The sequence below is a fragment of the Scylla paramamosain genome, chromosome 4 (genome assembly GCF_035594125.1).
Source record: "Scylla paramamosain isolate STU-SP2022 chromosome 4, ASM3559412v1, whole genome shotgun sequence".
In the NCBI taxonomy this organism is placed as follows: Eukaryota; Metazoa; Arthropoda; class Malacostraca; order Decapoda; family Portunidae; genus Scylla; species Scylla paramamosain.
Genome location: NC_087154.1, coordinates 24097027 through 24122032, shown reverse-complemented (window position 1 = coordinate 24122032; position 25006 = coordinate 24097027). Strand labels below are relative to the sequence as shown.

Sequence of the window (25006 nt, the reverse complement as noted above, 5' to 3'; positions counted from 1 at the left end):
GGGAGCTGTTGCTTGATGGTGGTATGTCATGTATGTTCTTTATACAGAGCAACAGGTGATTCCTCTTGGGATTAAGACAAATTTTTGTTTTATTGAATGTTAAAGCATGGAGCAAGGATTTAGTATATGTGGAGGCAATCAAGGCCTTCTACAGCTAAGGATGAGCAGAGAAAGTACCAAAAAGACACAAAATATGCAAAATATAACAGTTTTTAGTAAAGGTTGACTAGCTGTGGAACCATGCTTATTTTATCTGTAAGAAGTTCTATTTTAAAATTTCAACAATATAAATTTTATAAACCAGTTCCTCTTGAAATTTCAGATTGTAATGTAATTTGCTCTCCACAAATTATTTTTTGTAAGAAGCAATATATTTGGCATTTGATTGTCTTTTTATCTGCTGAATTGGATCCTTGTCTTTTGTGGCCTTGTGGATACTGTCTTGTATATATGAGATAACTTTACAATACAGATAATAAAAAAAAAACATTTTTAAGTTTGTGTAATAGTAAAATTTTTAATATGTCTTAAAATACAGTAAAACTTCTATATGCCAACATAATATTGGCTGAGATTTTGCTGACTTATCAAAATTCTGACATGTGAAGTATCATTAAAAATCTTTGGGACCATGAAGTGGTTCCATACACTGTAGGAGGAGGAAGTTGGCAGCTGTCTAATGCCTCTTCCATGTGTCAGTTATATTTTGAGGTACAAACTTCATATTAGAGGGCTTGGAGTTGCCCAGCTTGCCAGAAATTAAATGTAATCACAAATATTAAACTAGTGTGAATCATCTTGCCAAAATGAATGAAGGGTATAATTCGCATAAGATTTTTCATTAAATTCAAAGTAATATTACATTAATTTTTTTTGTTTTTCTTTCAGATTGTGGCCAATAAGCAAACTGGGATTGATGTTGATAAGTGGGACTACTTTTTACGTGACAGCCTTAACTTAGGCATCAAGGTATTTTTTAGTTTATATTATTATCTATCTTTGTATGTATGTACTATGCACTATTTGCAATTCATAATCAGGTAAGGATCAATCTTGAGGATTTGGAGTTACAACCATGTACTACTGTTTTGATCCTTTCTATTTCATCCAACCAAGTCACTTACCCCAAAACGACAGTGAAAATGAGGTAGAAAGTCTCAGGAAAAAACTTTTGGTTGAGCATTTGGCACAACTGTGGCTGGCTTGGCACACTAACTTGGAGCAATGAAATTAGCTCCCAGTGTGGTGGGAGGCAGTGACACAGTTGACATGTTCCACTGATCTAAAGAATTTTTCTTACATTAGTAAATTTTATTTCTTATTTTTACTAGCTGGCTTGACATTCTTTCATTTGATATACTTTTTATTTTGATTATTGACAGTTTTTAACAAATTTGTTCCAAGTAATCATGTCAGCTACAGTAATTTCAACAATTTCTGTTGTGTTTTGACTCATGGCATCTCTGCTTAAAAGTGGATACATCACTCTGCTTTTTTTTTCTTTTTTTTCTTTTTTTTTTATAATGTAGGAGGGACACTGGCCAAGGGCAATAAATATCCAATAAAAAAAAAAGCCCACTGAGATGCCAGTCCCCGGAAAGGGTCCAAAGCAGTAATAAAAAATTGAAGGATAAGTGTCTTGAAACCTCCCTCTTGAAGGAATTCAAGTTATAGGAAGGTGTAAATACAGAAGCAGGCAGGGAGTTCCAGAGTTTACCAGAGAAAGGGATGAATGATTGAGAATACTGATTAACTCTTGCATTAGAGAGGTGGACAGAATAGGAGTGAGAAAGAAGAAAGTCCTGTGCAACGAGGCTGCAGGAGGAGGGGAGGCATGCAGTTAGCAAGATCAGAAGAGCAGTTAGCACGAAAATAGCGATAGAAAACAGCTAGAGATGCAACATCGCAGCGGTGAGAAAGAGGCTGAAAATAGTCAGTTAGAGGAGAGGAGTTGATGGGACGAAAAGCTTTTGATTCCACCCTGTCTAAAAGAGCAGTATGAGTGGAACCCCCCAGACAAGTGAAGCATACTCCATACAGGGACGGATAAGGCCCTTGTACAGAGTTAGCAGCTGGGGGAGTGAGAAAAACTGGCGGAGATGTTTCAACGCCTGACTTCATAGAAACTCTTTTAGCTAGAGATGAGATGTGAAGTTTCCAGTTCAGATTATAAGTAAAGGACAGACCGAGGATGTTCAGTGTAGAAGAGGGGAACAGTTGAGTTTCACTGAAGAAAAGGGGATAGTTGTCTGGAAGGTTTTGTCGAATTGATAGATGGAGGAATTGAGTTTTTGAGGCATTGAACAATACCAAGTTTGCTCTGCCCCAATCAGAAATTTTAGAAAGATCAGAAGTCAAGCGTCTTGTGGCTTCCCTGTGTGAAATGCTTACTTTCTGAAGGATTGGATGTCTATGAAAAGACATGGAAAAGTGCAGGGTAGTATCGTCAGCATAGGAGTGGACAGGACAAGAAGTTTTGTTTAGGAGGTCATTGATGAATAATAAGAGAGTGGGTGACAAGACAAAACCCTGAGGAACACCACTGTTAATAGATTTAGGAGAAGAATAATGACTGTCTACCACAGCAGCAATAGAACGGTCAGAAAGGGAACTTGAGATGAATTTATAGAGAGAAGGATAGAAGCCATAGGAGGGTAATTTGGAAATCAAAGCTTTGTGCCAGACTCTCTCAAAAGCTTTTGATATATCCAAGGCAACAGCAAAAGTTTCACCAAAATCTCTAAAAGAGGATGACCAAGACTCAGTAAGGAAAACCAGAAGATCACCAGTAGAACAGCCCTGACGGAACCCATACTGGCAATCAGATAGAAAGTTGTGAAGTGGTAGATGTTTAAGAATCTTCCTGTTGAGGATAGATTAAAAAACTTTAGATAGGCAGGAAATTAAAGCAATAGGACGGTAGTTTGAGGGATTAGAACGGTCACCCTTTTTAGGAACAGGCTGAATGTAGGCAAACTTCCAGCAAGAAGGAAAGGTAGATGTTGACACACACAGCTGAAAGAGTTTGACTTGGCAAGGTGCAAGCACAGAGGCACAGTTTTGGAGAACAGTAGGAGGGACCCCATCAGGTCCATAAGCCTTCCAAGGGTTTAGGCCAGTGAGGGCATGGAAAACATCATTGCAAAGAATTTTAATAGGTAGCATGAAGTAGTCAGAGGGTGGAGGAGAGGGAGGAACAAGCCCAGAATCGTCCAAGGTAGAGTTTTTACCAAAGGTTTGAACAAAGAGTTCAGCTTTAGAGATAGATGTGATAGCAGTGGTGCCATCTGGTTGAAATAAAGGGGGGAAAGAAGAAGCAAAGTTATTGGAAATATTTTTGGCTAGATCCCAGAACTCATGAAGGGAGTTAGATCTTGAAAGGTTTTGACAATTTCTTTTAATGAAGGAGTTTTTGGCTAGTTGGAGAACAGACTTGGCATCGTTCTGGGCAGAAATATAAAGTGCATGAGATTCTGGTGATGGAAGGCTTAAGTACCTTTTGTGGGCCACCTCACTATCATGTATAGCACGAGAACAAGCTGTGTTTAGAAGGTTTAGGTCGAGAAAAAGAGTTAGGAATGTACACCTCCATGCCAGACACTATCACCTTTGTTATGCGCACGGCACACAAAGACGGGTCTCAGGCTCGGAAGCAGTAGTCATTCCAAGGAAGATCATAAAAATACCTCCTCAGGTCCCCACAACTAGCAGAGGCAAAATGCCTGAGGCACCTTCAATTAGGGAGATCCTGAGGAAGGATTGGAGTGACGACAAAATACAGATACGAGATTGTGATCAGAGGAGCCCAATGGAGAAGAGAGGGTGAGAGCATAAGCAGAAGGATTAGAGGTCAGGAAAAGGTCAAGAATGTTGGGTGTATCTCCAAGATGGTCAGGAATACAAGTAGGGTGTTGCACCAGTTGCTCTAGATCATGGAAGATAGCAAAGTAGTTCATTGGGATGGTCAGTGAAGGGAGAGGAAAGCTGAAGCTGGTGGTGAACATTGAAGTAGGAGTCGTCATGATAATTTTGAAATTTTGAGTGAAGGGTGTGTGTGTTATTAGGTGCTTGTAGTTTTGTGTGGAGGAAGAGAGTTGTCTTTAGATGGCAGGCTGTGACTGCCCCCTTGTGTTGTGAGACACAAAGGGAAACATTCAGTGAGGTCACAGGTGGGTTTAATGATAAGTTCACAGCACCCCCTGATCCAGTGCTTTAGACCTCACTGGGAATAACTATCGTTTCGGCAGGTGCCTATTGCCTCCTACGCTATTCAGTGTTCATTGTGCTCACTGTTGACTAATCATTTGCATTTTAGTTTGTATTGGAATTGTAAAACGATGTCATCTGACAGTGAGTGATTTGATGATCTTCAGGATCACATAATCTTCTTCATGGTTTATAAATGATGGTTCTAGGTTTAGAAACAACAAAAAAATTGCAGTTTGAAGTTGCAAAAACTTCATTGCTGCTAAGATGGCTACTCCACAACATCTCCAGCTTATAATTTTTTTTATCCAGAAAAGATGTATGGAATGAACTTAGTGAGACAGAACTCATCAAAAGATACTGTTTAGACTATGCAGGCACTCTTTGTCACTGATCAAGTAAAGGAAGCCTTACAGAGTGACACAGAGAGGAGCAACCCACTCAAACCTCACTCAAAATGAAGGTGATCATAACACTTAGACATCTTGCTGCTGGGAAAAGCTACTGGGAAGATGCAGTTGTGCAGTAGTGATGACATTATCGGTCATAGAGAGAGCCACAGGAGGCTCAGGATTATTCCTGAGTACTGAACCTTGTTTGTTTACATTGGGGAACTTCTTCAACAGGATCACATTTAACTTATTTCAAAGACTGAATTACTGTTTTACCCTCTGTGTCTCTCCTCCAAATATTTAAAGACGAAGGAAATATTTATAGAAACTATAAATTAGTAATAAATGGCAGCTTTTGGTACATTTCAATATTTGAAATCAAGTAACTTTGTTTGAAAACTTAAATATGGTATGGCAACTGAAGCAATTGTGACTTAAAATTTTTGTTCAAAAACAGAGTTGGTTGAAAAGGGAGGTGTTTGGTAACTGAGGTTCCACTGTATATATACCATATTTCCTGGCATATTAGACACATCTCTCCATAAGACACACCCTTCTATTTTACAAGGATGTTTTGTGGAAAAAATTTGTTATTATGTTTCATCATAAAGTTATGGAAAAAAAATGTAGGTGTGTGTGTGTGTGTGTGTGTGTGTGTGTGTGTGTGTGTGTGTGTTATGTAAGAGGGGCACTGGCCAAGAGCAACAGAAATTTTTAATTAAAAGAAAGGCCCACTTAATGCCAGTTCCCATAGAGATGTCAGATAGAATAATAAGTGTCTTGAAACCTCCCTCTTGAAAGAGTTAAAGTTGTAGGAAGGAAGATATACAGAAGCAGGCATGGAGTTCCAGAGTTTACCAGAGAAAGGGATGAATAATTGAGAATTCTGGTTAACTCTTTCATTAGAGAGATGGACAGAATAGGGATGAGAGAAAGAAGAAAGTCTTATGCAGCCAGGCTGCAGGAGGAGGGATTTGCAGTTAGCAATACCAGAGGAGCTTACTTTACCACATTGCCATATCCTCCAGGGTGTTGGCAACCATGGATTTTCATCTTTTTCTGTCTCTTACAGATCTAATGAACTGCCCACCTGTCATTCATTCCTCTCCATGCAAGCTTCACTAATCCCTCCATGTATTTTACTCTTGTTCTTCCTCTTCCTCTACTTCCCTCCAGTCATAATCACATCCTCCAACCTTTCTCTCTTCATTACACTGCTGAAAAACCTCAGCTGTCTTCCTCTCAGAGGAGTGGTTAGTCTGAAAATACCAGCAGAAGAAAGCAAGAGCAGCAACATTATGGCAATGAGGGAGAGGCTGAAGACAGTTAGAGGAGAGGAGTTGATAAAACAGTAATGCGAGTGGAATCCCCCAATACATGTGAAGCAAGCTCCATATACGGACAGATAAGGCCCCTGTACAGGGTTAGCAGATGGGGTGGAGGAGGTGAGAAAAACTGGCAGACACAACACAGAATGCCTAACTTCATAGAAGCTGCTTTAGCTAGAGATGAGATGTGAAGTTTCCATTTTAGATTATAAGTAAAGGACAGACTGAGGATATTCATTGTAGAAAAGGGAGACAGCTGAGTGTCACTGAGGAATGGGGGATAGATATCTGGAAGGTTGTGTTGAGTTGATAAATGGAGAAATTGAGTTTTTGAGGCATTGAACATTACTAAATTTGCTCTATCCTAATAAAAAATTTTAGAGAGATCAGAAGTCAGGTGTCCTGTGGCTTCCCTGCATAAGATGTTTTTCTTCTTGAGGGGTTAGATGTCTATGAAAAGAAGTGGAAAAGTGCAGGATGGTATCATCGGCATAGGAGTGGAAAGGACAAGAAATTTTGTGTAGAAGATCATTGATGAATAATAGGAAGAGAGTGGGTAACAAGACACAACCCTGAGGAACACCAGTCTTAATAGACTTGAGAGAAGAACAGTAACCATCTACCACAGCAGTAATAGAACAGTCAGAGAGAAAACTTAAAATGAAGCTACAGAGAGAAGGGATGGAAACCATAGGAAGGTAGTTTGGAAATAAAAGCTTTGTGCCAGGCTCTATTGAAAAGCTTTTAATATGTCTAAGGCACCACAGCACAGCCATGCTGTGGTGTCCCAAGCTTTCTTCAATGTGCGGGCAAACATGCGCATGGTGACACTCTCTCCAGTCTGGTACTAAAACTTTCTGATGGCTTCACTCCATCCTGGATGGCTGGATGAGGTGACTGGCTATTCTCATTACACAGGGTGCTGATTGCCAGGGAGTGATGGCTGGAATGTCTGTCCACAAAGAGCACCACTGGTCACTTTTCTCCAAATTTGGGAATGAAGATGCCCCTCAAAAAGCTAAGAAACACCACAGTAATCCACCCATTTGGATTTTTTTTTTTTTTAAAGCCTCTTCAAACTCTTCCAACGCATTGAAGCAAGGATCTCTGGGGTAGGGAAAGATCAGCAGTGGTGGAAGGTACTGCCCCATGGCAAAAGAGCAGGCCAACATTATCACCTGCTGCCATGTGCCACTTGTGATGGAGTAGATGTGTTTCGCTCCTGTCATGCTGATGATTTTCTTTGTCTTTGGACAAATGTTAAAACTGCTTTCATCAGCATTAAAGATCCAGTCAGGAGAGTTTAACAAAGTGTGATCGATGGTATCCAGGTAATGTTTCATTTGCTGAAACCATTCACCTAGAGCATCCTTTGTCACAACTACTCTCTCACAGCCAAGTGGTTGTCCCATTCTTTCCTGTATCTCTGAGTGCCTCTTGAAAAATTTCAGGCTTGCATCCAGTCCTTTCCAGGGTAGTTGTCTTTGAAGACCGTCTTCGCTCCCCCTAGCGTCAAGGATGGTCTTCACCATGTCCTTGAGGTTGTCTTTGGTCCCGTCTGAAACCTTGTTGAGACACCTCAACTAGCCAGTCTACCAGCTTCTCCTCCTTCCACAGCACTGTTTTGGAAGCAGCTTGCATAGGTCTTCTGCCCCTAACCTTGTCCCCAAGAGTGGTGTAGGGGATCCCAAAAGGTGCCATTCAGGGACATCTGTTTGGACTTCACCAGCTCCACAGTTTTCTTCACTTGCTCCTGCATTTAACATTGAGTTGATGCCATTTCAGCAAAAACTGATGAAAAGGCACATAACAAGAATGCAATTTGACATGCATCCCCAAATATAATACTTCCTCTTCTTCCTTTTTTCCCCAAAAATTATTAGCCTTTCCTGTCATTTTCTGCTCTTTAAGTCAAAAGTGCTCGTGTGTAACAACTCATTTATGCTTTTCACAATAACACTAAACATACTGAAAATACAGATAGTCTAGAAAGAGAAGACAAAAATAAAGTAAGCACTCTAGCCTATTAATGCCCTACCTTGGTTGGTGTGCTACACACTAAGGGCGTTTATGGCGGTTTTATGCACTACCCCACGCAATCCCTTATTTGTTGAGACTAGACATGTTTATTCTCAACCATTTGACAGTCATGCATTATAACAATGAATTCATTGACAAGCTTTGTTAGTCTTGTATCAAAATAGGTGGCAGTGATTAACACTGACATTCATTTGTGCTATTGAAACAGTTAGCAGAACTCAACTTACCTCAGTTATGGTGGAAGATATAATGCCTTGTTCTCTCTGGCACGCACAGAACAGTGGAAGGGTACTGGCGGGAAAATTTGAACTTTGCCCCGCCATTTCCACGCTCTGTTTGTGTTATGGGACTTAATGTGGGACTTAGTGCACAGACCCAACTGGCGCACAGACTCTCCAGTACTCTATATGCTATAACTACATGTGACCTCAGTGGGCATCGCCATCTCATTGGCTTTATAACCTAGAATGTGGGGTCATAGAGATAAAAAGTAATGGTAGAGCCTTACACATTAGCTGTATGTGGTTTTGGCACTTACATCTGCCTCATTAGCTTTTGAAGCTGTAATGGATGATATTCCTTATCCCAGAATACAGGGTTGCTGTGACATTTGATTTTCCACAGTTTATCTTCCCTAGGTTTCCTCAGGTATCCTTCTACCAACCAACTTGAAGGGAGGATGAACAGTTGGATAAACTGGCACTGACTGCCCTAGTCTGGATGTTAACCAGAACCCAGAGAATCATAGGCAAACATGCTAGCCACTGCATCAAGGAAATGCTATCATAGAGATAGCATATAAATGCTTTTTTTTTTTTTTTTTTTTTTTTTTTTTTTTTTTTTTTTTTTTTTTAGGAGACAGCAGTATTCTCCTCTACCTGTCGACATATAATAATACCAAATGGTGGTGGTTGTTAGTCAGATCTCAGATCTCATGTGTCTGATGATGGTGAAAGTGAAGTCAACCAAGGAAGAGGAAGATATTAGTGTTTATAATCATGTCCAATCTTGCTTACAGGAAATTTTAACATTTGTTTAAAGTTCACTCACACATAACTGGAACAATTAATAATAATCACTAAATATTTATTATGTTTGATTTTTCATAAATGAAGCTGATGCTTCAAGAATTAATTTGACTTGTATATCCTTTAAATCATATAGTTGGTTCTTGAACTATTTGTCATTTTACAACAGTAAGTTTTGGATACATTTTGTGGCTTTTTAAAATGGTGCTTGGCTTGTTATCCCACAGAGCTATTCACATAATAGTCTTAACACATATTGGACTACTGTCTTTATCAGTGGTGTTTTTTCACAGGTGACATTCGACTACCATCGCCTCATCCAGTTTTCTAGAGTTATACCAGTGGAGGAACAACCTCAGATCTGCATTAGGGACAAGGAATGCAACAATGTCTATGATATGTTCCATGCCCGACGGGTTTTACATCGTACTGCCTATAAACACCGCGTTGTTCAGATCATTGATAACATGTGAGATACTCTTTCTTTTGGTTTGTAGTTTTGGACTCTAGAGTCTCTCTTGGTATATTTCAGAGATGTATTGGATGTCTAAAAATGTGTATGTGTGGATGTGGATGCGGATATCAATTTATGGAGTCTCGATATATTTTAGAGATGTATTGGATGTCTAAAAAATGTGGATGTGAGGATGTGGATATCGGTTTTTTTTGAATTGCAGATGTGGATACAACAAAAAAATTTGCTGTTGCAGATGTGGATGCAGATATCTGACAACCATATCCTCACTAATGTGGATGTCAATACAGATTACTTTTTCATATTTAATATATATTTTAAATTGTGAAAGAAAACTTTCAGTCACATTAGTCCAACTTATGTGTTAACAGGATGCAGGACATGGACCCAAATCATTATGCATCCCATCAACCACTTTCTGCAATCCACACCCTTTGGAAAGTGGCAAGATTACATTTAATTTAAACAAGTGCAATCAATGTAGATACATATAGCTTATCAGAATTACTTAAACCTGAAAAACTCATATTGTACATTTTTTTTAAAAAGCATTTGAATTTTAGTAAAGGTAAATTATCTGCATGATGGCACTTATGTTTTTTATCACAGATTAATCCAGCACCACTGAATAATTGCTTACTAGAGATGTCGATTGGGAAACAATACACAATAACAAAAGAGTTGCTCTTGATGTTAGAGTAATCAGTATTCCCCCAGCTCCCATAGCTTAATTAGTAGAATTTTCAGAAGTAAAGTGTTTTATTCATTTAAGCCAACACTCAGTGAGGCATGGCAGTGAGCAGGTGGGTGTATGTATGTATGTCACCACCCTACTCCCTCTCTTGTACAACCCCCATAGTAGCAGAGTGGGAAAGCATCTAGCTCTCGTACCCACAGTCAGTCACTGACCAGAGCTTACAAGAGACAGATGTATTAAGGCAGGTGGTGGTGTTTGGAGGAGACTGGGAGAGTTTTACAGCTAGATGGGCCAGTTTTTCTAAGGGGATAGTTGAGTAACTACCAGCCCCCGCCTATTTAAGTGGCTTTAGGAGTCTCCACATCAATCTGCTTGTGAGTGTAGTTATTTGTAACACGCTTATTTTGGGGATGTGACTCCTCGGCGGTGCTGAAGCAAGCCAAGTACTTTATGATACAATGAGAGGTGAATTACCCTCCTGCTTTCATGGGCAGTTTGTCAGTGTACAGAGGGTGTTCAAGTTACAAGTGAGATACATTCCGGAAGGCTGCTCATAAGTCGTTTTGCTTATAACTTGTCATTGTAATTTTTCTGTACAAAAAAAAAAGTATCATACATTCTGCAAACAATGTAATGCTTATTTACTTGATATTTGATAGCATGAGAGAGAGAGAGAGAGCACCTTACCTTATGGGTGATGTGATACTACTGAGTAGTAACAGGCTTGAGGCTTCTACCAAATGCAAGACTCAAATATGCCAGGCATATGACCCAGATTAAAATGTGACATTCTCTCTCTCTCTCTCTCTCTCTCTCTCTCTCTCTCTCTCTCTCTCTCTCTCTCTCTCTCTCTCTCTCTCTCTCTCTCTCTCTCTCTCTCTCTCTCTCTCTCTCTCTCATACACATTTTTTTTTCCTTTCTCCCTCTCTCCTTCTTGGGTTATACACATCTTTATTCATATAATCTATTAAGATGACTGGCTGAAAGCATAAGACAGGTAAGATTGCCTATTCATAGACTTAGAGTAACAGAGCATGCTTTGTAAACCATGCAGCACAACCCTACCATCTCTATGCCTCCCAGAGGCTGACTGGTGGAGGTTCATGCACCATGGAATCTCAAGCCAGACTCACTGCAGTGTAGTACGATAAGTTTTTAAATTAAATTTAAATTTTAAACTAGCGTCTCAAAATAGACTGCTACAGGGCCTGTGTCCTGGGATGGTGGGTGGTCCTTCACTATGCTGCTGCATTGCAGCATACTAGGTAAATATGGTGCATAGTGCCAAATTTGAACTTTTGGTTAGCAAAGGGAATGATATTAAGAGCACAATTTTATTCTGCAAGTAGATTGCTCGTATCTCTGAACATTTGTAACTCAGACACCCTCTGTACCATGTTTTGTTAAATGCTATTGTGTTACAGAGTCCTTTCCAGGCTTGCATGCAGAGGATTCTTTTAAACTGCCTTGCAGTAATTTATCTCTCTTCTTTTAAAGAGAGAGAGATATTGTATTATCGGGCAGGGAGAGTTATATTATCTCACTGGAAGTGGACAATCCATTATGAGGGTGCTTTTCCCCCAGAGTATTATACCTCAGCCTTATATGTGTGTCTTTCATTGTGCTGTTTCCCTAGGGATGGTTTGTGATTTTTTTCAGCTGGTAGTATGAAGTGGCAATAGTTGTAATTCCTTACCTGTTGGTGATTAAACAGGTTGGCAACCTGACTTATTTGTTTAACACTGCACCAGTCTATGTAGGAGGTAGGCAGGGGGAGCCTGAGCCTAGATATGGGCAGCTGTGAAGAAGGGTAGAACCAGGTGTTATGACCATCTGTTTAAAGTGTTTAAAGAGTGCAAGAGACCAACTGGACCTTGTAACCCATATTTGAGTGTGAAGGGGTGAAGTTATATGTCACATCTCAGTAAGTTCCTGTTATTGTTTGTCCCTATAATGGAGCTGGTGAGTTATATGAGGGGTTAAGTGGGGCTCTGGCCCTCTGTTACCCTATCGGCTCATGTCGTGGTTGCTGTAAGTTTATTGAAGTCTAGTCAGTGTTATTCTCTTTTTAATCTTTCCTATTTCCCATTGTAGTAGTAAGTTGAGACTGACACCCATGAAAGAATGAGAGTAGTAATCCAATATAAAAGAATAAAGTTCCAGCCAACTTCTATAGTTTTGGTACAATGATTTATGAAGTCAAGATGATTTTGGGGAACAGACAGTGTGAGCCTCATGGCTTGTGGGGGAGGAGCATGGGAAAGCCTGAGCCCACTGGTTCACGGGCCTCTGTGAGCTGGGAGAGAGGACTCACAGTTCCATTGGTGGTCTGAGTCTGAGATAGGTGTACAGTTATGAGAGCTGATAATGTTGGGATATTTTGCTCTTATAGTCACATAGTACCTTGAGAGAGGATTTGCCAGAGCTTTGCCCACTCAGCCAAGGGGCTTGCCAATAACACTTGAATAAGTTAATTTTTGTAATGAAGGTATCAGCCCCAATTTGGTCAACAGAATCATCCACCCAGGTTAAGACATAGGTGTCTGCTCTTGACAGGGAATTCAGCTTTCTAAAATCTATGCAAAAGTGCACTGCACCAATATGAATTCCTGGGCCATTTCCTAACCCCTCTGAACTCTTCCCAGTAAGCCTCTAGCTGTTGCTCATAGGCTTTCAGAATCTCAGCTTTTAAGCTCATCATAATCCTCCAGTTCCTCCACTGACATTCTGTCATATACTTCTAATGTCTTACCCTTTAGGACATTGACAATTTCTCACAGGGCCACTCAAACTGCAGTGTTTCCTTGAATCATCTAAACCACTTCACAACTTTATTTTTCTCAAACTCTGGTATTAATTTTAATCTCCTCACCACCTGACTTTCTACTATATCTTCCCTCATCACCATTCCTCCCCACATACCATGAGGAGAATTAACCTCTAATCATGTCTTTTCCAATTAAAACTGCCAATCTTTCACTGCCTTCTTTATCTCCACTTCAAGTCTCTTTATCTCTTTACCTCAAGTATCCTTGCCATCTCCTTGGCCTCAAGCCTCTTGGCTTCCCTAACCTCCTTAACCTTCAGCCTTCTTCCCTTAACTTCAACCTCCAGCTCAAGCTTCCTCATTTCTTTAGTCTCCTCCAGTTCTATTTTTCTCATTGCCAATTTAAATCTCATCTCCTCAGACATACCCTCTATCTGGGAGGTTCCACCATTACCATGAGTGGGACTAATATGGTGGCCATGAATACTATTGCAGGAGATAGGTGTCCTCACACCAAAAATTTGCTAAATCTTCACTCCTACTAGTAGGAGACATGGGCCATGAGTCACCCAAGTTACCAGCCATTCCCTCTATGGTCTGGGCTGAGTACTGACACACGAGAACACTAAAGATACATTAATAACACTACACTGCTTCCCATGTAACTGTGAGAACTTTCTGCTATCCTTGTGAGATGTTACCAATTCTGTTACAACTCTACAATCCCCTCTTTGTGAATCACTACTGACACTGCCAACAGCTGCCTCTATTCTTGGGTCAGCATCCCTAGGCTACACCCTGTAGCCTATTGCAGGGCAAATACATACGAGTCCAGCCTCAAGATAAAAAAAAATCTCAGGGCCACCACCTCTGCCTCTGCTTCAGAGGAATATAAGTCTAAAGAACTCACTCACCAATGCTAAAAAGGACTCGACAGTTACTTTCTAGAAAGAAGGTACCAATGGATGCCATACAATACGTAATATCCTGAAGACAAAACTGCCCTCAAATGACAGGTCCTCCCACTGCCTTAAGAATGTTACCATGCTTTTGGATCTGTGTTCAGCTCATTGCAGATCTCCCAGAAGATTGATCTCACCTCCTACAAAGTTGATGGATCAGGAGAGAAATGAGATTACCAAAGAACTATGCAACACACACAGAAATGTCCTCTGACAAACAAGACACACAAACAATGACAACATAAATAACAGTAGCATTTAATTAAAGGAAACAAGATTAGAGTCAACTTGACTAAGAACACAAAACAACTTAACTCAACTAAGAACACAAAACAACTTCTAGCAGACTGCCAATCTGAGTGTACAAACAAAGGACACAAGACAGACAAAAAGAAAAAGAAGAGAATGAGTGGTGGTCTCTATAAAAATGTAGACTTGAGAATTGAGAGTGGTCTTTCTGGGCATCCATAGATAGCTAGAGCTAGATACTAAACCTCTTCCAAATGCTCATATGACCTATAAAAACAGTTACTGAAATGACCAGCTCTAACAAAAACATGTGTCCTACTTGCCAGAAGGGGACTTTCCAACTAAACTGCTGGCATGGGATGAGGTGGGTGGAGGTTGCCGGTCTGATCTATCAACTCCCACCCCCTCCCTTGGGAAAGCACATGATCACACTCACTGCTGGTCACAGCTATCCTGCTTCCCAAAATCATCTTAACTTCAATTAATTATTACACAGAAACTGTAGGGGCTGGCTAAAATTTTATTATTTTATACTGGGCTACTACTTCAATTTCATCTCACTGCTCCAACAGGAAACAGGAAAAATAAAAATAAAAGGTTATCACCAGATAGGCCATGAGGAACTTATATTTAAACATAATGTGTCAGAGGGTAACAGCATCGGATCTCATCCAACCTCTCCACACAACTCAATAACCCTACTATAAAGAATACATAAGGAATACAGTGGAACCTGAGTTACTGAACACTTCCCTTTTTGAACAAATCAGTTTTCGAACAAAATCCTGAACTCATTATTGCTTCGGTTGCGGTATCGTAATTCAGTTTTAGAACAAAGTTACTTGATTTCAGTTATTAAAAGACACAGCAGAAGCTGCTGTTTATTACTAATTTATAGTTTCTATAAATATTTACTTCATTTTTATGTATTTGGAGCAAAGACACATAGTGTAAGATGCCAATTCAATCTTTGAAATAAGATAAATGTGATCCCACTGAAAAGCCTCAATGTAAACAAACAGTTTTCAACACTCAGGAGTTATTCCAAGCCACCTGTGGCTCTTTCAGTGACCTCCAACACCACTACCTCCAACACTCCAACATCACTACTGCACAACTGCATTTTTCCAGTAGCTTTTCCCAGCAGCAAGATGTCTAAGTATTATGATCACCTTCATTTTGGTGGTAAGTGGATTACTCCTTTCTGTGTCCTGTAAGGCTTCCCTCACTAGATTAGTGACAAAGAAAATACCTGCACAGTCTAAACAGTATCTTTTGATGAGTTCTGTCACTAAGTTCATTCAATACATCCTTTCAGGATAAATAATTTGTGAGCTGGAGATGTGAAGCAGCCATTTTGGCTGTAAGAGCATCTGTCATAAGCCACTAAGACAGGGTAGACTGGTGTCTGGGAACGGATTAATCTGTTTTACATTGATTCCTATGGGGAAAATGGTTTAAGTTTTTTTAACATTTTGGATTTTGAACGGCATTCAGGAAAAAATTAAGTTCTAGAACTGAGATTCCACTGTACACGATAAAATACAGGAACAAACACATAATAACTTCACACTCTGTAACAATATATATATATATATATATATATATATATATATATATATATATATATATATATATATATATATATATATATATATATATATATATATATATATATATATATATATATATATATATATATATATATATATATATATATATATATATATATATATATATATATATATATATATATATATATATATATATATATATATATATATATATATATATATATATATATATATATATATATATATATATATATATATATATATATATATATATATATATATATATATATATATATATATATATATATATATATATATATATACCGTATTTGCTGGCATATTAGACACACCTCTGCATAAGACGCACTGGCCAAGGGCAACAAAAATTTTTTATAAAAAAAAGAAAGATCCACTTAATGCCACTTCCCATACAGATGTCAGATAAAATAATAAAAAAAAGAGGATAAATGTCTTTAAACCTACCTTTTGAAAGAGTTCAATTCATAGGAAGGGGGAAACACAGCAACAGGCAGGGAGTTCTAGACTTTACCAGAGAAAGGGATGAATGATTGAGAATACTGGTTAACTCTTGCATTAGAGAGGTGGACAGAACAGGGATGAGAGAAAGAAGAAAGCCATGTGCAGCCAAGCCACAGGAGGAGGGGAGGTTTGCAGTTAGCAAAATCAGAAAAGCAGTTAGCTTGAAAATAGCAGTAAAAGATAGCAAAAGCTGCAACATTGCTGTGATGAGAGAGAGGCTGAAGACAGTTAGAGGAGAGGAGTTGATAAAACAAAAAGCTTTTGATTCTACCCACTCTAAAATAGTGTGAGTGTAAGCCATCCCCCTCCCCACCACCATACACATGAAGCAAACTCCATACATGGACAGATAAAACCCCTGCACAGTTAGTGGGGGGGGGGAGAAAAACTGGCAGAGACAACACTGAACACCTAACTTCATAGAAGCTGCTTTAGCTAGAGATGAGATGTGAAGTTTCCAATTTAGATTATAAGTAAATGACAGACCAAGGATGTTCAGTGTAGAAGAGGGGGAAGTTGCGTGTCATTGAAGAAGAGGGGACAGATATCTGGAAGGTTGTGTCAAGTTGATATATGGAGGAATTGAGTTTTTGAGGCATTGAACAATACTAAGTTTGCTCTTCCCCAATCAGAAATCTTAGAGTGATTAGAAGTCAGGTATTCTGTGGCTTCCCTGTGTGCACTGTTTACTTCCCGAAGGGTTGGACGTCTATGAAAAGGTGTGGAAAAATGCAGGGTGGTATCATCAGTGTAAGAGTTGATAGGACAAGAAGTTTGGTTTAGAAGATCATTGATGAATAATAGGAAGAGAGTGGATGCCAAAATCCCTAAAAGAGTGTGTATTTTGTCCTCATATCTGGTGTGATGTAGTGCTTTAGCTGTGCAGTACTACCATCACATCTAAAACTTTGTGTGTGTGTGTGTGTGTGTATTTACCTAGTTGTGAAATACAGGACAAGAGCCACACTAGGCTCGTGCCATCCCATCTCCATATCAACTTTTATCTAGATTTTCTTTAAATTTATGAATTGTCTTCGCACACACAGTGTCATCCTTAAGTTCATTCCACACTGTTATACTTCTGTGGGGGAAGCTATGTTTCTTGATGTCTCTTCTGTAAATACTCCTTCTCAATCTCCTTCCATGTTCTGTTGTGTCTCTCATATTTGGTATCAATAGGTCTTCTCTGTCCAATTTTTCCATTCCTTCCAATATTCTATATATTGCTATCAAATCACGTCTTTCCCTCCTTTTTTCTAGTGTAGTCAGGTCTAATCCCTTCAACCTTTCCTCATAACTATACTCTCTTAAGCTTGCAGGGATTTTAGTTGCAGCTCTCTGGATTCTTTCTAACTTTCTTGTATCCTTTTTCAAATTTGGTGAACACACTAATGCTGCGTACTCCAATCTCAGATGTATCATCATTGTTATCAGCTTTTTTATCATATCTTCATCAATATAGGAGAACACTATCTTGATGTTTCTCAGCAGAATATATGTTTCTCCTATAATTTTGTTTATGTGCTTCCCAAATGATAAATTATCAGTAATAATTACTCCTAGGTCTTTTTCTTCTGATCTTATAGAGATTTCCTCATTCCCTAAGTAATAGTTGCCAACTGGTCTTTTCACACTTTTTCTAAACCTCATCACACTACATTTTTTAGTATTAAACTCCATATTCCACCTCAATGACCATTCATTAATCTTAATTAAGTCCTGATTTAAAGCATTGCAATCCTCTTCATTTGTTACTTTCCTCATAATCTTAGCATCATCAGCAAAAAGGTTCATGTAACTTTCTACACCTTCTGTCATATCATTTACATAAATTGCAAACATAATAGGTGCAAGTACCGAACCTTGTGGGACTCCACTTATTACCGTTCTCCAGTTCGACCTGCTGCCTTTAATTACTGACCTCATTTCACTTGTTTGTCAAAAAGTCAGTCATCCACTTTAACAGTGATCCATTGAGTCCTCCAATCTTTTCCAAATTCCATATTAGTCTCTGTGTGGAACTTTATCGAATGCTTTTCTCAGATCTAAGTATATGCAGTCGGCCCATCCATCTCTCTCTTGCACTATATCTATTACTCTTGAGTAGAAACATATCAAATTTGTAACACAAGATCTTCCTTTTCTGAAACCAAACTGTTTCTCTGTCATCACCTTGTTGTCTTCTAGGTATTTCACCCATCTGTTCTTGATAATCTTTTCACAAATCTTTGCCACCACACTTGTGAGCGATAAAGGTCTATAATTTGATGGATCTTTTTTACTTCTGGTCTTGTGGATTGGGGTAATATCTGCCTGTTTCCAGTCTATGGGTAATCTACCTTTTACCAGGGTAGTGCTAATTATATTGTGCAATGCTGAGACTAATTGTGAGCTACACTCTTTTAAAATCCAACTCGAGACACCATCAGGACCCATTGCTTTCCTTACATCCAGGTCTTCCAACATATTCTTTACTTCATCTACTGATGTTTTAATCTCCTTTAGGTCGGTCCCTTTTACTAATGCTGTACTCTCACCTCTGAAATAATTTTCCTTAGTAAACACAGAGTGGAAGTATCTATTAAACATTTCAGCTAACTCTTCTGGGTCATTCACTGTCTCTTCTCCAGCTTTTACCATACTTGTTTCATCTTTACTCTTTAATTTTCCATTAATGAATTTACAAAATAATTTTGGTTGGTCTTTACATTTCTCCACACCGTTCTTTTCAAATTTGTTCTGCTCATCTCTGCAAGTTTTGACATATTCGTTCCTCTTCCTTATATAATTGTTCCACAGGTCCAGTCTCTTGTTCTTCTTCCACTTGTTCCACGCTTTTTCTCTCTCCAATCTAGCTGTTGCACATCTCCTGTTGTACCAATCCTTTTTGAAAAGGTTCTCTGTTAATCTTTTGGGTACCCATTTCTCTACTCCCTTATTATAAATGTCCAGGAAAGCTGTCCACTTTTCCTCTGTATCTTCCTTTTGAATAACTATGTTCCAATTCACTTCACTGAAATACTTCCTAAGTTGTCCAAAGTTAGTATTGCTATAGTTTAGCCATTCTCTTCTGTGGTCCTCTTTTCTTATACTGAGGTTATGATCCATAACTGTGAACTGAATCAGCACATGGTCACTTTTTCCTGTTGGATTTATATATTTAAGGTCTTCTACTATTTCTTGTTCTTTGGTGAAAATTAGATCGAGTCTTGAAGGTGCTTCATTTCCCCTAAATCTTGTGTCATTTGTAACCCACTGTGTCAGGAAATTTTCAATAGCCAGGTCTAGTAGCTTGTTCCCCCATATTGACTCACTGCCTTCTGTGGTCCAATTCTCCCAAGATATCTCTTTACAGTTAAAGTCCCCCATCAGGAGTATATCATCATTTTCCTCAAGCAACTCTGCCAAACATGTCCTTGTGTCCTCAAGCATTTTCTTATATTCATCCTCTCTCCAAGAGTTGGAATAGGGGGGAACATGTCACCACAAGGTTACAGTATCTTCCAATATTCTGTCTTAAACTTATTTTCAATACTTCTGCCTCCTCCACCCCATATGTGACAGATTCCACTAATAAATCCTTCCTAACTAGAAGCATCACACCTCCCCGTTTATTCTTTCTATTTCTCATCCAGAGGTTGTATTTTCCTTCACCAATAATTAATATATCTCCACTTGCCAATTTAGTTTCAATGATTCCCATGATGTCCAGATTCTCCTCTTTTAAATAGTCTTCTAGGTCTAACACTGCCGACATTAGTCCATTTATGTTCATGTATGCTACTTTTAGGCTTCCTCTTCTGCATTTACTTCCCTCCTGTACCACTTTCTCAACCTCATGTCCATTACCCTCCAAAAGAACAGTTTTTTCTCCAGCTCTGATAGTTTTCCATTTTTTTTTATTTGCTTCTTTTCTTAGTTCATTTATAGTATCTCTCTCTTCTCTGGTTCTATCTTTTTTTATCCTCATTTGTTTGTATTCTTCCACCTTGGCCAGTTTCCAGGATTTACTCAGTGTTTCTTCAGCTGCCACTTGTGACCTAAACCTTATTTTCATAGGACGCTGTCCACCCTCAACATATCTACCCAATCCTTTAATTTCTTTGATCTCTCCAGTTAGCTCTTTTTCTTCTTGTAATGTCCCCACTAATTTTTCCACACATATCTTTTCCTTCTTTTCTCTTTCAGTCCACTGAGGTGCACACTCTTCCTTCAAGACAAATACCACAACAGTTTTTTCTTATCCACAGTGTCTCTCACTAAGTTTTCTTTGTTTTATAACTTGAACAACTTTTTCTGTTAGCTTTGTGTCATTTGCCTTTGTTTGTTCCTCCACAATTTTCCTGAAATCGATCTTTTCTTCCTCTTGTTCTTTCTTCCAATTTTCCTGTTTTACATTTAACTTTTCCACTTTGCTTCCATATTCCATTGCTTTCTTTTCATATACCATTAGTTTTTTTATGTAGATCGCCGTATGCACCTTTCCACACTCCCTTCTCGATGATCAAAGTTTCCACCATCTCCATCCTGTCAAATCTATCCTTCATTTCCTTCATTTCGGTTTCCAGTCTGATAATTCTCTTTCTCATCATTGCTTCCCCGACCCTTCGGTCCTCTTCCCCATATCCCGAGAAGTCCCTCTGTCTCACCTTCGGGACGGTCCCAGTTGGTGTAAACAACATAGTGGGGACCGAAGTAGCCCCCTCTTCAATGCTCATTATAACAATTTAACTGCTTTCTACAAAACACTTTTGGAGACAGGACAGCAACGAGTAGAACCAGTGTGAACTCTCACCTCTATATTTCCTCTAGGGCAGCTCTCAGCGACGTAGATGGCTGGATATTTAGGAGTGCCTGTTTGCTTTGACTTCTCTGTCCACCATGACTGTGTGTGTGTGTGTGTGTGTGTGTGTGTGCGCGCATGCGCTCTCTCTCTCTCTCTCTCTCTCTCTCTCTCTCTCTCTCTCTCTCTCTCTCTCTCTCTCTCTCTCTCTCTCTCTCTCTCTCTCTCTCTCTCTCTCTCTCTCTCTCTCTTTACCTGAGCTCTTCCCCCACCTGAGCTCTTCCCCCTTCTCTCCATCCATGTGTATGTGTTTGCTATCTGTGAGTCTCGTTATTGCCTCATGTTGTAAATTATTGAGAAATTAATCTGATATCAGGTCTGGCAGATGACTAGAATGAGAATAAATTGAACCCTTTTGTGGAAGTTCAAGGTACCTACATTACCAGTTGGCAACTGACTCAAAATTATCACCAAGACTGGTTTATCATCCTTTACATCCATGTACACAATTCTAACATAGGATAGTCTCATCTCTAACCATTTGAATATCTCATTTCCTTTTAAATAATGCTTAAGGTCTTCACAGTTTTCTTAGATGTTTGTGTGTATGTGTGTGTATGTGTGTGTTTGTGTGTGTGTGGGGGCCAAGTGGTCATCAGGCGCACGGGTTCGAATCCTGGCTACGGTCCGAGGGTAGGAAGGGCATCCACTCGGGGTAACGGTTCCCAAATGCCAAATCCAAAAGTCCTTCATCAGGCGGCACCGTCTCAGCCCTAACAGACTAGGGAAAACTAGACGAAAACAAAAAAAACAAAAAAAACAAAAAAAAAATATATATATATATATATATATATATATATATATATATATATATATATATATATATATATATATATATATATATATATATATATATATATATATATATATATATATATATATAGTGGTGACTCAGAGTTTGAATTTAACTAATTCCAGGAGGCTGTTTGATTTGCGAAAAGTTCAGATTCTGAAACTCTTTTTCCCATAAGAAGTAACAGAAAGTGAATTAATCCATTTCTGAACCCCAATAACTCATGTATGTGGATTCTCAGTGAAGTGTATAGATTATACTTAGTTCAAGTAATAAATAACATATATAATAAAAAGAAATATGTGTAATCACAAAAATTAATTCCTATATGGGCAGAGTATGATAGATGAGCCAACAGATGAGTTTTATTTTACATATCATGTATCAATATTGCCTGTATTTTCACTTTCCTAAAAGAGCCCAATTTTAATGGAATATAAAGTGAAAAAAAAAGTTAAACTGTTGTATGTTACGGAGGTTTAGATGTAAATTTTAATGGTAAGACTTGTAATCACTCAATGCCTGCATCTTGATTCACTTATAACACAAAAAATACAAAGGACATGGCATGATTTTCACTGCCCAGCAGTTGGTTTGTTAATATTGTAATGTTTTTTCATCTATATTTTATGGTTATTCATTTGTATTCTGTCTATTACTTTTTGCATTATTCTTTTATTTTTATTTTTTTTTCATTTTTATTTTATTTTAAGGCAAAATTTTCTGAAAATATTTGAACAGTAGGGTGTTTGTATTTTATATTCTGAGGTCACCACTGTATATATATATATATATATATATATATATATATATATATATATATATATATATATATATATATATATATATATATATATATATATATATATATATATATATATATATATATATATATATATATATATACACACACACACACACACACACACACACACACACACACACACACACACACACACACACACACACACACACAGTCAGCAACATTCATAATTAGAACTCGCACTGACTTGAGAGTCACACTGCACAAACTGGCAACTTGCTCCTCTTTGGTTGAAAAAATCTGCTGGGAGAAAATAACTACATGGCAACTTAGGTTAGTTCCTCATATGTTTTTGAAAGTTTTTTTTTTTTTAATGGATTCAGTGTTTGACACTGACATAAAGGTAAGGTATCTTTTGTGACCACTCCTTGCTTCAGCTAACAAAATGGCTGTGTTTGTTTTAAACAAAGTGTTCTACTGAGGTGATGTGCAATGGCTGGAAAATAAACATGCCATGATTACATTGTACAAGCGTTAGTTTTATTAGAATGGTGAAATGAATAGAGTGTGTTAGTGAGGCTGTGCCCCACCACAAACATGGTGGTGGGGCACCCCAAAATTTATTTTTAGTTGCTTTACTGTAAGCTGAGGATATACCTTTAACTGTCTCTTGGTACCATGTAAGGTGCTGTCAAACATTTTGTGGTGTCCCACCATCATGTTTGTGGTGAGGCACATCCTTGCGTCCCTCATCGCTCCATTTCTTCACCAACACACTCAGTCTTTCTGGTGCCAATAGTTATACACCCTATTCTTCAATTCATTTCACTATGCTAATGAAACTCTGTAACATTCATACTATGTAATTGTGGCCTGTATATTTCCTAGCCATTGCACATTACCACACTTTGTTTAAAACAAACACAGCCACTTTGTTAGCTGAAGCAAGGAGCAGTCACAAAAGATAGTTTTCCCTTATGTCAATGTGTCAAACACTATTGAATCTGTTATTCCATGCTTTCAAAAACATGTGAGGAACTAACCCAAGTTGCCATGTAATTATTTTCTACAGGCAGATTTTTTCAGACCAAGGAGGAGTGAGTTAGCAGTTTATGCAATGTGACGCTCACATCAGCGGGAGTTCTAATCGCAAATGTCACTTACTGTATATATGAACGTATATTTATTTATTATGTATTAAATTATTTATTTACTGAGGTATTGATTCTTTCTTTGTTTGCCTTCCCACAGGCTCATTGATGCCTTACTCTATGCTGACAAACACATTCGTTACCTTGGATCAAATGGGTAAGTCTCAAAATCTCTGCATATAGTTATACTGAGTTTTTTATACAACCACTTTTATTTAATTCATATTATTTCTTAAATAAGGTTTGCTTTTTTTAGTATTATTCATAGATATGTTGAAACTTTTGTTTGTATTTTCTGGTTGCAGTAGTAAGGGTATGAACTATATTAGTATGGTTATGTCTTTATATCTACAGGGTGTAACATGAGTTTCTGCAGTTATTGCTAGAGGTGAAAGTACAAGTCATTCTAAGTAGAAAATGCTCCATGCACATATACATTATGAGGCTGTGTTTAGTTATGTTATGAAATTCAATTATGGGTGGGTGACACATCCACAACAGGCAGGCAAGCATCTTATGTCAGAGAAACACCATGATCACATACTTCAGATTACTGTGAGTTAATGGCATTGCAGGCATTTTTCTCTCTCAGAATTGCAATACAAATTCTAATTGTATTCACTATCACTGTCATGACAGGAAACTGCTACTGACTGACTGGCAATTTGCTGATTTGATGATAATCTCACTCCTCCCTTCTCCCTGCCAAGGCAGGCATGGTGGCATGTAGCGTATTATTTTATTTCTTGTTAATTAAAGCCATATTATTCACGTCTAATGTTTATCAGTAAATCGTATGTCCATTAACACCACTTGTCTTGTTATGGGATACTGTAATGCTCCATGTGTAGAAATCATGATAGAACAATTTGCAGTTTCACCAATGGACATCCTGCTGCAACACATCCTGCCATGGACTCCTAGTCCTCCTATTCAGATCAGCCACTGTAAATGTGTCACCCACTATACTTGAATTTCATAGCAAGGCTTGAATAAGACCTGAAATTGCATATGTACATAGAACACTTTCTTGTACTTCCATCTCTTATAATATCCACAGAAACATATTACACCCTGTATATTCAGTATTTCTTTCAGTTGATGTACACTCCCAACTTCTTATGCTGCCCAAACCAGTTTTTCTTTCTATGCCATTTTCCCTTGTATATGGCATCTCTTTCTCTTCAATAGTAATCTT

At 38.3% G+C, this 25006-nt stretch overlaps 1 protein-coding gene across 10 annotated transcripts in view; it reads left to right on the top strand.

The window, feature by feature from the left end:
- The window catches only part of LOC135099897 (deoxynucleoside triphosphate triphosphohydrolase SAMHD1-like), a 101748-nt gene that overhangs the window by 30272 nt on the left and 46470 nt on the right, over positions 1–25006 (top strand). For 9 of the 10 annotated variants that reach the window (XM_064002562.1, XM_064002556.1, XM_064002559.1 and 6 more), the window contains 3 exons: positions 889–969; positions 9288–9463; positions 23909–23965. In XM_064002562.1, the coding sequence (XP_063858632.1) occupies positions 889–969; positions 9288–9463; positions 23909–23965 (314 nt within the window). The remainder of the gene's footprint in view (positions 1–888; positions 970–9287; positions 9464–23908; positions 23966–25006) is intronic. The other variant, XM_064002561.1, reaches the window with a different exon arrangement.